Source organism: Eleutherodactylus coqui, chromosome 3, assembly GCF_035609145.1.
Source record: "Eleutherodactylus coqui strain aEleCoq1 chromosome 3, aEleCoq1.hap1, whole genome shotgun sequence".
Lineage (NCBI taxonomy): Eukaryota > Metazoa > Chordata > Amphibia > Anura > Eleutherodactylidae > Eleutherodactylus > Eleutherodactylus coqui.
Window position 1 is genome coordinate 77,761,647 of NC_089839.1, and position 13,931 is coordinate 77,775,577.

A 13,931-nucleotide genomic window follows, 5' to 3' on the forward strand; every position below is an offset into this window, starting at 1 on the left:
TGTCCAATCAAAGAGGTTCTCCTCAATTATTTTTTTATTTTACATATAAGCAATTAATATTAAAAAAGTAATAAAAACCTATAATTGACTGCATAGCACAGATGTTTTTGAAGCTCAACTTTATTGTTTTATACAACGCAATGGGAGGAATTAATGGCTCTGCAATAGGCCAGTCTCACACGGGCGATCTGGATTCCGCATACAGAAGCCCGCAGCAGAATCCAGCTCTGACCCTGGCCAGCGACCATTGGCTTTTCTGTATTGTGAATGACCATGGGCGCACGCCGTTGATCATGCGCAGTACAGATTTTTGTTTGTTAGATGCTTGTTTTTCCCACGCCGTCGCTAAGCGATGATGTGGGTGCCCGCGACCTATCCGCGGATGGGCTGTGGGTCGGACGGCTTCTATTGACATCAATGGAAGCCGTCCGTGCAGACTCCGCACAAAAAAAAAAGGTGAGATTGGCATATAAAAATTTAATTGCAAACTTTGACACCACAGTATTTGACAAATTTATGAAGGAGATATTCAGACAATACGGTCATACTAATAAGATATATGGATGCCATTCCTGGTGGGTAGATCACTGCCCATCCACATACATCCACAAGACTTCAGATAGAGCCACACACCAATAAAATGGAATGCTTGAACTTTATTCTATCGAAATAACCATGGGGGACGTAGATCTTTCATGCATAGACCTTTTAGGCATGAACAGAGAGAGGTTATTGTGGAATTCTTAAAGAATCCGCTCTGTAAAACCTCGAAAGACATTGGAAGAATGTCCTATGAACAGATGGCGATGGTTCCAGCAAAAAGCTATTAGGTTTTCGCCCGCATGTCATGAGTACGCTTCAATATGGTCGAGATGTAAGGTGATAGGCAACACTTTCTTCATTTAAATAGTACTCTTTGTAGCTAAGAGGCTGGCCGCGACATGTTTACGGTTATGGGGTCATTAGCAGCAGATGCTGCAGAAGATCATTTCATCTCTTTGGCTGGATTTCTTTACAGTTTTTATTTTTTTTATTTTTTAAGAATGCATTTCAATGCAGTAATATAGGTTGAATAGTAAGTTAACACAAAGGTCATTTTTCAATCCTAATTTTTCACAGGACCTAAATTGTAAACTAGAGAGAGACCGCTTCACTGTATAGTTTGCATTAAAGGGTTCTGTCTGTTAGTTATTTAACTAGTTTATAGAAGAGCAATTCCTCTACATTTCTAATGTGTGTATTTCGGCCTTTCTAATATCAGTTCGGTTGACCCCTGTCTGCACAGTAGATCAGTAAAGTTCCTGGATCCGTCCTGTGTGATGCATGTTTAAGCTAACGGTATAGGAGTACACGTGCTGGGTCCACATACTAGACACATCTATAGGATTAAGGGCGGGATGCACAACTTGCACGTAAATAGAACCCTTTTTCAGTGGGTTAATTTACATAAGTGATTTATTTTTTGCTCGCCCAAATTTAAGGCTCATTTAGACACAACGATTATCGCTCAAAAGCCGCTTGAGCGACATCTTTTGAGCGATTAATCATTGTGTCATTTACAGCGCAAGATGAGCGATCACCTTATGCTGCCAGCGGAGGATGCAGAAGACAAGCAGGGTGTCTCCGCTTGCCTTTTGCATCCAGCTTTTCACCGCTCTGAGCGCCCAGCCGTTCTACAGCCGAGCGCTCGAAGCGGAGGATGCAGAAGACAAGGTGGGTGTCCCCTCTTGCCTTCTGCATCCAGCTGTTCTCCGCTCCAAGCGCCCAGCGGCTGTTTTTACAGCCGAGCGCTCTGAGTGGAGGATGCAGAAGACAAGCGGAATGTCCCTGCTTGCCTTCTGGATCCGGCTGTTGTCTGCACTGAGCGGAGGATGCAGAAGACAAGTGGAATGTCCCCGCTTGTCTTCTGCATCCAGCTGTTTTCTGCACAGAGCGGCTGGCTGTTATACAGTCGAGTGCTCTGTGTCGGTTATGGAGAACAGAGCTGGACCGCTCTGTTATTCATACCCAGCTGTCATCAGGGAGTTAGATACAGCTAAAACAATAGTATCAGCTGTATCCCAATGTGAATCCCTGATAAGACTCATAATTTTCTTTCAGCACGCTGAAAGACAACGATGAGCGACGGCTTAACGAAAATTGCACAATGTAAGTGCAGTTACACACAACGATTATCGCTCAAAAGACGGCTTTTGAGCGATAATCGTTGCGGCTAAATGGGCCTTTAATTAATGTGCGAATGAAAAATCACAGCATGCCCTATTTTGGGCCGATTCTGTTAAAGAATGGCCCATTACTTACTATGGGTCACGAAAGAAATCACATTGTACTTGCATGTAAATGTGATTTTCATTTAGTGGTTCCACCCTTGGTCTATAAAAAGGCTCTCGGAGGCTCCTTGTGTGTAGTGACCTCTTCTTCCACTTGTGTAGAGTTTGTTGACCTCTACGATGCAATCCAAGTGATTTTCCCCGAATTAACAGAGTTTGAGAGAAGGCGTTATTGGAATGTGAGAAGCTGGATGGTCATATCAACAAATCGCCCGCCACCTGGGCCATTCTCACCAGACTGTTAGGAGGTGTTGGGACCAGTGGATGTATGAGGGCATGCACACAAGGCGACCAGGCTCAGGACGCCCTCGATAGACCAACAGTAGAGAGGATTGTCTGACAAGCACAAGCTGCTCTAGCTGTTTCATTGTCCGACATTCATAGGCAGGTGGCGCCATATTCCAGGCACTTGTCTGAACGGCACTTGGTTCCACGTCGCCCATTACATATATTGTTTTTGACAGCCACTGTTGTCTCTGTTAATGATGAAACTGGACGCTATTGAGTGGAACCTGGTTGTCTTCAGCTACAAATCTAGGTTTAGTTTGGGCACCGATGTGAGTCGTGTTTGTGTCTGGAGACCCAGGGGTGAGCACCTAAATCCTGCCTTTGCTGTGGAGCAGCACACTGCCCAGACTGCTGGTGTGATGGTCTGGAGGCCATTGCATATGACAGTTGTTCCCCCCCCCCCCCCCCCCCCAGTAGTGGTGCAAGGGACAATGACAGCTTAGCGATATGTTCAGGACATCCTGTGGCCACATGTGTTCCTCTCATGGCGGCTTCCAAGAAGCATTTTCTACAGGCTATGGCTTGGCCGAACCCAGCAAGGATGTAACTGGAATGTTTCCACAACATTGCTACACTTTCATGGCCTGCCCGGTTGATAGATTTATCGCCAATAGAACATATATGGGACCTTCTGGGATGCCAATTTCGATATTCTCTGAGTTTGCATGATCTTGAGGCTCAGCTGCAGTAAATGTGGAGCAATGTGTCGCAGGATACCATGCAGAACCTCTACGCCTCCATGCCCTCATATGACATCAGACATCATACACATGACATCAGACGTCTGGAGGCTGCACCTGCCAAGGGATAAGGAAAAACCTGCAGGCTCATACACTCCAGAAACCACAAGGATGGGAGGGACAGCAGGTGTCCAGACCGTCTTCAGGGAAGGAGAAAGACACTACAGACAAGTGTGCAAACACCAGCTCTGAGTGGGATAAACACAAGAGTGCACAGAAATACATACAATGACCAGCAATCTCTTCACAAGAGTTGCTGGTATTTATCTGTAGCAGACAAGTGGGATTGGCTGGTGGAGAATACCACACCCAGCCAACTCAATTAACCCCTACTTGTGAAGGTGCGCACAATGAAACCTGTAGAACCACAAGTCCCAGACGCACAACCGTAACACTCATTTTTGGGCTTTTGTATAGTTTTTACTGATGCGCATGCCGTTCTAGACATCCATGTGATACGGGTAGACTATGTTGCACTTTAGCAGCATGTGTTTTGATTGTTAGATGCCACTGGGTGTGACATTCACTGTGCAAATACAGCGCAAGCAGAAAAATGAACGTTCCTTTATCCTTGTAATCCAGAGCAGCGCATTAGATAAATATTAGATTACTCGGTGGTGTAGGAAATGTAAAATAATTGTCCTTAAGTTGTCAATACATCAGCCCCTTACCCTTTAAGTATAGATAAAAACCTTTACCAACCCCCGAGGCTTTTGTGTATTCTTCGTTAAATATCTTTTCCATATTTCTAATTAAAAAAGGGAACAGTCTGCGTTGGTTCTAGGAAACAGATTAAAGAGGTATTTGGTTACACTGCAGTAATCATTTTTCCCCCTTAGCAAAAATGTCAAGTTAAAAATAGTCATGTTCTTGCATATTTATTTTCCTTTGACCTTTTACTCCACAGATTTATTGGTGTGTACACCTTTTTTTTCTTGCTTGTCCCGTGCGTGTACGCTGCAGATTGTGGAAGTCCGTGCAGTAATTGCCCAGTTTAATCCGTTATCACCACGGAGGTCTCTTAACCTCTCCGGTCTTCGGTGGCACCTTACAGCTGTGACAGCAGCATGCAGGACTGATTGGGTTAAATCTGTTATCATTCGCCCCGTTAATCTTCCTAAGCTGGCACACCTAGGGTCCCTTTCCTATTTCTGCAGAATTTTCATTTTAAATTGGAAATGGTTCGTAATGGCTCTATTTTTTTTTCTCCTCCTCTTTTAATACTTTTCCATAACAACACAAGCACCAAATTATAGCGGTGCAATTATGTAAACAATGGAAATGCTTGCAGAACGCACCCTTCCTCCTTCGTACCATTTCATTCCGTGTAATTGCCGAAGGCTTTGGAGCCAATAATAAACAAAATTATTTTACACATTTATCGCTCTAAAGGTCAATTATGAAAGTGCTGCAGAAACAACGTCGCTCCAAATGAGTAAACCAATTTCTATTGCCACCACCATATGTTTCCTCCTCGTTGGCTATGTTTTCCCAAGCACTGTGTACATACAGTAGCATTCAATTACGGTGATTCATTTACTAGGCAGCACGCTTTTTAGTGCAGTTTGTGTTTAAAGATCTGCACTTTGCATTCTGGAAAGTAACACATCTGTGTGCATGGAGTGATTTCAGCCCGGCGCACCCCCATCCACCCCTTTTTTTTCCTTTTTCAAGCCTGCAGATAAACGACTCCTGTACTTGCTGTTTTAGATTCTTACTCCACCATTAAAAGCTTTTCTTCTCCTAGGGCCATAAAACACACTGTCTGGCCAAGGCTACCTTTTACGACTTGAAATTTTATTAACAAATTCTACTTTTATTGTTAGCTACTTTTTAGTACCTATTTGAATATCTCTTGGATCTGTGTACTCACTTGGACATTGGCGGTAATACAGTGGATGTAAAAAGTCCACCCATCCCTGTTAAAATGCAGGGTTTTTGTCATGTTAAACCCAACCAAGATCAATCATTTCAGATTTGTATCCACCTGCAATGTGAGCCGGTATCTGTACAATGCCATTGAAGAAGAAACAGAAATCTTTTGGGCGGGGGCGGGGGGTAAAAATAATAAGGCTTAAAGAATGTAGTTGCATAAGGGTTCCTGTCCACGGGAGTGATGCCGCCAACGGTAAATCGCCGTTGCTATGGAAAGCGCCGGCCCCCTATCTATGAGCGGAGAATCATTGCTATTCTCCCCTCGCAGCCAGCGATTTGTTGCATGCTGCAGATTGCCGCGATTCTCTGCGGGCAGCCTATCTGTCAGAACGCTGACCGCAGAGATCTGTCTACCGGCTCCCCTGGTGGCGGTCTGCCGCAGGATACCGCAACACCCATGGACAGGCAGCTTAAGTGTGAACACCCTCTTATATTTGGCGATGTGGTTGTGTTCAGAATCTACCAATCACATTAGACCTCCTGATAAATAGTAGTCAGTACGCCGCTGCCGTTACTTACTGGGATTCTGATTTCCCCGATATAAAGTTCAGCTTTTCTAGGAGGATTTTCCTAACATTTTCTTGGGCCGCATGTACAAGATCAGGTTTGAATTGCGGAATCCGCGATCGCCTCCTGCACGGACGATCCATGGCATTCTGCACCAATTCAAACCAATAGAGCATCTGCATGTCTGCTCTCACGGGCGGACAGCGAATGCGATTTTCTGCTCGCAGAAAAAAAATCACAGCATGCTCCATTTTTGATCGGATTCCATACAGACGGCTTCCATTGAAGTAGCACTTTGTAGAGAATGCTGGAAGTGGCAGTGCCAGTTCCTGCATAGGACTCTGTGATCGCCGACAACACCCTGGCAGAGGTCTTGTGTGACATCATGGGGAACAAAGATGTTAAAAATAAATACTTCAGTCCAGAAAGGGATTTAAAAATACTCCTATATGTGAAAGAGTTGGGGCAAGCCAAAGGGGGAAAAAAAAAAATTGGGGCCATAAAACCACCACATGCGTAAAATTGCCTTTTAGGACTGAAACACTTTAATCTTAAAGGGGTTACATTTTTGAGTAGTCACTGAAGCGGAAAGGCCCCAGGAGGGGAATTAAGTAATCACTGGGTGGGACCCCTAAAACGTAACCTTTATTGATTTATTTAATGATTAAAAGGTCCTATATTTGGGACCAACATGAAAAGACCACAAACAAATATACTTCTCCAATTTAGGCTGCAAGCCAGTATTAAAGAAATGTCCAGAAATACACAATGGAACCAGCCAGGGCAAAGCGGTCCTGTGTATTTGGATTAGTATTAGTGATAAACGTGTGTCAGTTTAAGTCACTATAGACTAATACCCATCAGCGATCGTTCTCTATCTATGATGCTGCGATAGGAATATGCCGGTTCCCACATAGATAGAGTACCGATATTCGGGTAAAATTGTGTATACTCTTAGCACAACGGCTGTTGTACACGTAGCTCTGATCTGTGAATATATCGTCTCGTTTCTACGATGAAGTAAGCTCTAAGCTGGACCAGGGAGAATCTATTGATCTTGTATATCTGGACTTCTCTAAAGCCTTTGACACCGTGCCACATAATAGGCTAATATACAAAATGAGACAGCTCGGACTGGGCGAAAACGTGTGTAAGTGGGTAAAAAATTGGCTCAACGATAGAAAGCAGAGGGTGGTAATAAATGGTTCGTACTCTGATTGGACCACAGTCGCTAGCGGGGTGCCACAGGGTTCAGTATTAGGCCCCACTCTGTTCAACATATTTATTAATGACCTGATAGAGGGGCTGCACAGCAAAATATCAATATTTGCAGATGACACAAAATTATACAATATAATTAATGCAACGGAAGACAATGTGCGGCTACAAACGGACCTGGATAAGCTGGGGGCTTGGGCAGAAAAATGGCAAATGAAGTTCAATGTTGAAAAATGTAAGACTATGCACATGGGCAGGAGGAACGGATGTCACAAATATTCACTTAATGGGGTACCGCTGGGGAAAAGTGATATGGAAAAGGATCTAGGGGTATTAGTGGATAATAGACTAAACTGGAGTAACCAATGCCAGTCAGCTGCAGCAAAGGCAAATAAAGTCTTGGGGTGCATTAAAAGAGGTATAGGGGCGAAGGACGAGAACATTATCCTTCCATTATATAAGGCGCTTGTCAGGCCTCACATGGAATACTGCGTACAATTCTGGACACCGGTGCTCAGGAAAGATGTCACAGTGCTTGAGGGGTTCAAAGAAGGGCAACTAAATTAATACATAGAATGACGGGACTGGAATACCCAGAGAGGCTATCCAAATTGGGACTATTTACTCTAGAGAAAAGAAGGTTAAGAGGCGACCAAATAACCATGTATAAGTATATGAGGGGACAACACATGGATCTCTCCCGTGATCTGTTTACACCCAGGACCACAAAGGTAACAAGAGGACATCCGCTACGATTAGAGGAAAGTAGGTTTCATCACCAACATAGAAAGGGGTTCTTTACTGTAAGAGCAGTTAGACTGTGGAACTCTCTACCGGAGGAAGTGGTGATGGCAAAATCGATAGAGCAGTTTAAAAGGGGACTTGATGTCTTTCTGGAGAAGAAGTATATTACAGGATATAAATATTAGGTTAAGTGTCAATCCTGGTATATAGGCAGGTAGGAACTATTAGGGGTGGATCCAGGGAACAGTCTGATTGCCATTAGGGAGCCAGGAAGGAATTTTTCCCCCAAAAGGGCTAATTGGCTTCTGGCCTTGGGGTTTTTTGCCTTCCTCTGGATCAACACAGTAGGATAGACAGGCTGGACTAGATGGACAATGTCTTCATTCGGCCTTACATACTATGTTATATAACAAGTTCTACGCGTTTCGTCATGTAACAAAACTGGTCATGAGAAACGGACACCAAAAATGGCTCAATATAGCCTATGAGATGCCCACATGGGGCGAACCTCTACTGCTCTGTACTATGGTTAGCTATCTAGTTATAGGTGGAGTTAATCTCTGATAGTTGCCCCAGGTGCTAAAATAGCTTCCAACCTAACCTGTAGCTAGCTGTCCAAGTTTCGATGAGGTTAGCTGAAGTGGCTATCTATGATGCATGTGGTGCATCAAAAGACTGCTTGCCATAATAACCCCATCTGAGCAGGAGACTCTCTGCTGTTGCTGCTTTGTTAAGGCCCATTTAGACACAACGATTATCGCTCAAAATTCGCTCAAAAGCCGATAATCGTTGTGTGTAGCTGCACTGACATTGTGCAGTTTTCGTTAACCCGTCGCTCATCATTGTCTTTTAGCATGCTGAAAGACAATTATGAGTCTTATCAGGGATTCACAGTGGGATACAGCTAATACTATTGTTTCAGCTGTATCCCGCTCACTGATGACAGGCAGGGTATGAAGAACACATCGGTCCAGCTCTGTTCTCCATACCTGGCACGGAGCGCTCAGCTGTATAACAGCCGGGCACTTCGAGCAGAGAACATCTGGATGCAGAAGAAAAGTGGGGACTCCCTGCTTGTCTTCTGCATCCTCCGCTCCGAGCGCTCGGCCGTAAAACAGCCGGGTGCTTGGAGCCGGGGAACAGCTGGATGCAGAAGACAAGCGGGACACCCCGCTTGTCTTCTGCATCCTCCGCTGGCAGCACAAGGTGATCGCTCATCTTGAGCACTCATCTTGCGCTGTAAATCGCACAACGATGATCGCTTAAAAGTCGCTTGAGCGACATCTTTTGAGCAGTAATCGTTGTCTAAATGGGCCTTTAGTTGGGTATAACTAGACTGGTTTGAACGCACCATTTTATTTCCAAGTGCAACAGATGGATGCAAAGCGGACTCGGCATAGCTGTTTGAGTTATTAATCTTCAGATATGCTACATTCTGTCACCTCCTGAAGCCAGGTCCCCCTCCCCCTCCCATCACCTTTTATTGTAGCGTATGTCAACACAAATGCACTCCCATCTGCCGTTGTATAGGTTTCTGCTTGAAATCCTGGGACAAGGGCCCGGCACAATACCTAGCTGTGCCGGTAATTACAGGTGTGTTGTGGGGAACCCTTGGCTATAATCAGCCCCTTCATTATGGAGAAGGTGGGTCCTTTGTTTCTGCGGCGGAGCGCCCCGGCACACTTTTTATGAGGCCCAGCATCCATCTGCTCACTCTCAGAGTGTTTACTCTGACTGATATTGACATAAAAATGTATCAAAGGAAGTGATTAAAACCAGTTTATACATTAACCCGAAAGAAGCATTTAGAGCGGCCTGTTTGTCCAGTGGAAACGCAATCTGTTGAGATGTCAGAAATAAGACCGCATTAGATTTCTGCCTGTTTGTTTTAAAGGGGGGAGAGGTAGATACGGCTGGAAAACTAATGCGTTTGTGGCAGTCCTAAAAAATGTCCAATGATTTGTGCATGGATGAACCTTACATAGAGCCCGATGGCTGCAAATTCCATACGGTCCTACATACCTACAGCAATAAATGCCCTGCGTTGTAGAAAAAACACAAAATGTAATCTAGCAATGAATTTTTGCTTTAAAGGGGGTTTCCAAAGAAAAACTATCGACGACCTCTCCTTTGGATGGATTAGCAATAGAGATGAGCGAACGTACTCGTTAAGGGCGATTTCGCAATCAAGCTTCGCTTTTTTCGAGTAATTGCTAATTAGAGATGAGCGAATGTACTCGGGTACCTGACTACTCAGGTGAAAAGATTCGGGGGGGCGGCGTGGTGGAGCGGGTGGTAGCAGGGGGGAACTCTCGCTCTCTCCCCCCCCCCCCCCACTCCCCTCTGCAACCCCCCGCTCACCCCTGGCGCCCCCCGAATCTTTTCACCCGAGTAGTCAGGTACCCGAGTACATTCGCTCATCTCTAATTAGCAATAGTTAATTAACAGGGTCCCACCACGTAGTATCCCTGGCAATGAGCTGACTGCCTGGCCCACAGTGGTTCAGATGTGCGTCATAGGGACAAGAGCAGAAGTGCCCTAGCTTGCTTAATAATAATAATAATAATCTTTATTTGTATAGCGCCAACATATTCCGCAGCGCTTCACTGTCATTGACTAAGGCTGCCTGTCCACGGGTGTTGTGGTATCCCGCGACGGCACTATGTATAAAAAAAAAACTCTAGTATCCTGCAGTTTTCACACTGACCGCTAAACCAAATAGTCTGGCACTTCTGGTTCGTTGAAGAAAACCTTTCAGTAGCCTAATCATAATCACCCCAGCAGCATTACAATGAAAGGTGATGTATAGATAACACAAGATCCACCATTCACAATAGGTGGCGGTCAGGGCTCACCTCCTCCCTCTCCCTGCACAGTTAACTCTGCACAGGTCACAGGTCATGACTAATGCACTCTCCCATAGAACTTCATTAGACCCTTACTGTCTATTGTGTCTTAAGTCTATGAGGTTGCAGTAATGAAAAGGAAAGTGTCAGAACATTATTAGGCCCAGTAATTGGTGAAAACTGCGCGATATTAGGATGATATCTTTTAAATATACATAGTGATGTGGAAAATCCCAAATCGCCCAAAAATGTTTAACACAAAGTTAGAATTAAACATAAATCGTTTTCTGTGTTCCCAATGGCATCAGGGATTCCATTTATTATGCAAACCATAGCACTTTGCCAGATCTGTTGCACAACTGTTGCCACCGGCCCCCGACAGATCCCATTGCCTTATAGGTCTCTCCATCTCAAAATCCTGGAACTGGAGTCATGCTTACTTCCTTAGAATAATTATTATCAACAAGTATGTCCGACATAATGGCTCCAATAGGTGATCATCCGCCTAGTTGTGCAGTGATCGATTCCCTGCTTCAAAGCTTGTATGAAACAACTTCCCATTTGGAATACTCACTGTTTTCATAGTTCAGAAATGTGGCGGGTGCATTTTAGAGGAAACCTTGATTTCTGTGTACATTCTACTGTACAGATGTGTTACTAGATGTAATCTTTCACAATCTCAAGGGATATCGGTGCTTTGATATGACTGTATAAGTGCTGTACTATCGCTACCAAAATCAAGTCACAGAAATCCAATCAATAAAACATAACTTTTATTTTGTCCATTAAAACCATAGGAAAATTCTATTAACCCTTTCCAATCCCATCTGTATCCTGGTTTTCCTAGGGGGCTTACTCTTTTTCTGCCATTGTACAACGGCGCTATCTGCTGGCTAAAGCCAGTACTGCATGAGGTGTCACGTTGGATAGACTTCGACAGCAAAGAGGCTGGCAATGTACAGTAAGAGAACCCCGACGGACGTCTTCCAACATTGGAGCTGTACAGCCTTAAATCATAATGTCTACAGGGGTCAGACAGTGGATTGGAAAGGTTTAAACCCTAATATTTCCCAACAGCTGACCTATAGATAAGTGGGGTAGCCGCCCTGACAACAACGACCCCACACAGGAACCTAAACCCTAATTGATCATGTCACATTATAACAAAAAAAAAAAGCTATCACAGGATCTGGTATGATCTAAAGAAAGCCGGATATAATAGTTACATGTGGTAAAAGGAAAAACAGACGAAATAGAACATCTATAAAAATGGTATAAATAAGAGTTCCTGGATTTACCATTCTCAAACTGTATAGCCATTCTGTTTAACCAGATTAGGAACCTAACAAAGGGTTAGGTTCCTGTGCGGGGGGTCATCCTTGTCAGGACAGCCATCCTGCTTATCTACAGGTCAGCTGTTAGGATATAATAGGCAATAATAGGATTTTCCTATGGTTTTAATGGACAAAATGAAATTTGTTTTATTGATTTGGATACAGTTCTCCTTTTTTGTAACTCAAGATGTAAGCTCTTGTAAGACAAATAAATGTCCTTTTTAGAAGATGCCTTCAACAATTCTGGCCCCCTTGGGCACAGATTCTAGTCCTCCAGATGCTATAGGATTAACGCACCATGATTATTAGCTTCTGACTCATTGCTAAAGCTTAACTTTTAGGTATAAAATGAAATTTGAGCCCCAACTGGTAACTTCCCAAGGGATTCAGCGGTTTGCTCTTATCTTTGCAGGATATCGTGAACACAATCGTAAAGCACTGCTCCTCCAGCTTCTTCTTCCTCGGCCTGCCTGGTTACACAATGCTGATAGGAGACTTCATCACAGCTGCGGCCAGGGTTCTGAGTACAGACATGTTGGAGGTAAGTATGACAATGCTCCTTCTGCAATCTCTGGAGAGAGCCCAGTCGCTAACAAGGTTCAGATTTCTCCACTCTAACAGGTGTTGACTCATTAGTGCAACGTGAAACTGGTCTCTAGGGGAAAGCTACCAGGGCAGCTGATGTGTGAAATTGTAGGATAGGATGACACACTGGTTCTGCAGAGGTGTTTCATCAAAGAGCTGAAGTTTAAGAAATCGTATCCTCACTAATTTCATGGCACGAACTGCCTAGACACTGGTTTCACAGCCTCATTAGCTTTGTTCAATAAAGGTGATTGGAAATGCCAAGGTTGAGAAAGGTGCTGCTGAGCCGTGCCGGAGACACATCTGCTCTGCGGAGGGGCAGAATGAAGTTCTTAAAAGGAAAATACCGTTACTCTTCATTCTTGCTTTTAGTGATGGCTTTAATGATCAATTCTGCACCCAAGGGTATGTTCCCACGGAGCGTAAAATCATGCTAATTTTCCATTCAAAACGGCGACCAAAAATGAGGCAGAATTTGCGCCAATTTTCATATGATGATTAATGCACATCCACAGCAGATTTAACCCTTTCAACTGAAACCTGACCTACCCTAAGGCCTCGTGTCCACGAGCGGATCGGATTCTATATTCGGGAGCCCACAGCGGCATTCGACTTTGCCCATGGCTTGAGTACATTACGGGTCTTCTACTTACCCGTCCGGGTATTCATTTTCTTTACTGCGAATGTGTGTGAAAGCACCGGCCGCCGCACATGGGCAGTGGAGTTTTTCCTTAAACTCCTGCTTTCCCACGGAATCTGTGGCCCGTCCTCAATTCAGTTGCAGAAGGGTCATGGATCGGACGGCTTCCATTGACTTCATGCACACCCACCACACTGTTCATTTCAATGGGGCTGATGAGCACTTGCCATCTCTAGCGGTCCCCATTGAAAGTGAATGGAGTGCCATCATGCATGCATGACCATTGTTCCATTCAGTCGTCTCCTCCCTGCGTAGGCCTACAATGAGGAGGAGGCTGAACATGGGACCCTTTAATATTTGAAGATAATACATTAGTAAAGTTGCCCTTGTAGAAGAAAACTTTTTCCAACTCTTCTCTCCTGCTGGCTGGGTATGACTCCTCCTACACACCTGGCCACATGGTCACAAACATAGGTAGGTCCTTGAGACCTCTAATACTCTGCTCAGGAGGACCTGCAGGGTAGTGATCTTGACTGTATTAGATGCAGACATGTTTTAGTAAGTTTTTATCTTGCTAAAAAGTTTCCTATGCTCCCAAAAGTCTGTTAGTTTTCTGCCCAGTTTGCATATAAGGCTCTAGTCACACATTGCTTCGAACAAACTGTATAGATATCTTGAGACAAAGCCAAGAACAGGTTGTCCCAGTAGAGCTCAGATGTCTAACAAAGCTTCATATCTTGATTGCCATTATCTTCTGGCTATTA

At 44.3% G+C, this 13,931-nt stretch overlaps 1 protein-coding gene across 2 annotated transcripts in view; it reads left to right on the top strand.

The window, feature by feature from the left end:
- The window catches only part of RALGAPA2 (Ral GTPase activating protein catalytic subunit alpha 2), a 280,005-nt gene that overhangs the window by 109,259 nt on the left and 156,815 nt on the right, over window positions 1-13,931 (top strand). For both annotated transcript variants that reach the window (XM_066595757.1, XM_066595758.1), the window contains exon 24: window positions 12,355-12,483. In XM_066595757.1, the coding sequence (XP_066451854.1) occupies window positions 12,355-12,483 (129 nt within the window). The remainder of the gene's footprint in view (window positions 1-12,354; window positions 12,484-13,931) is intronic.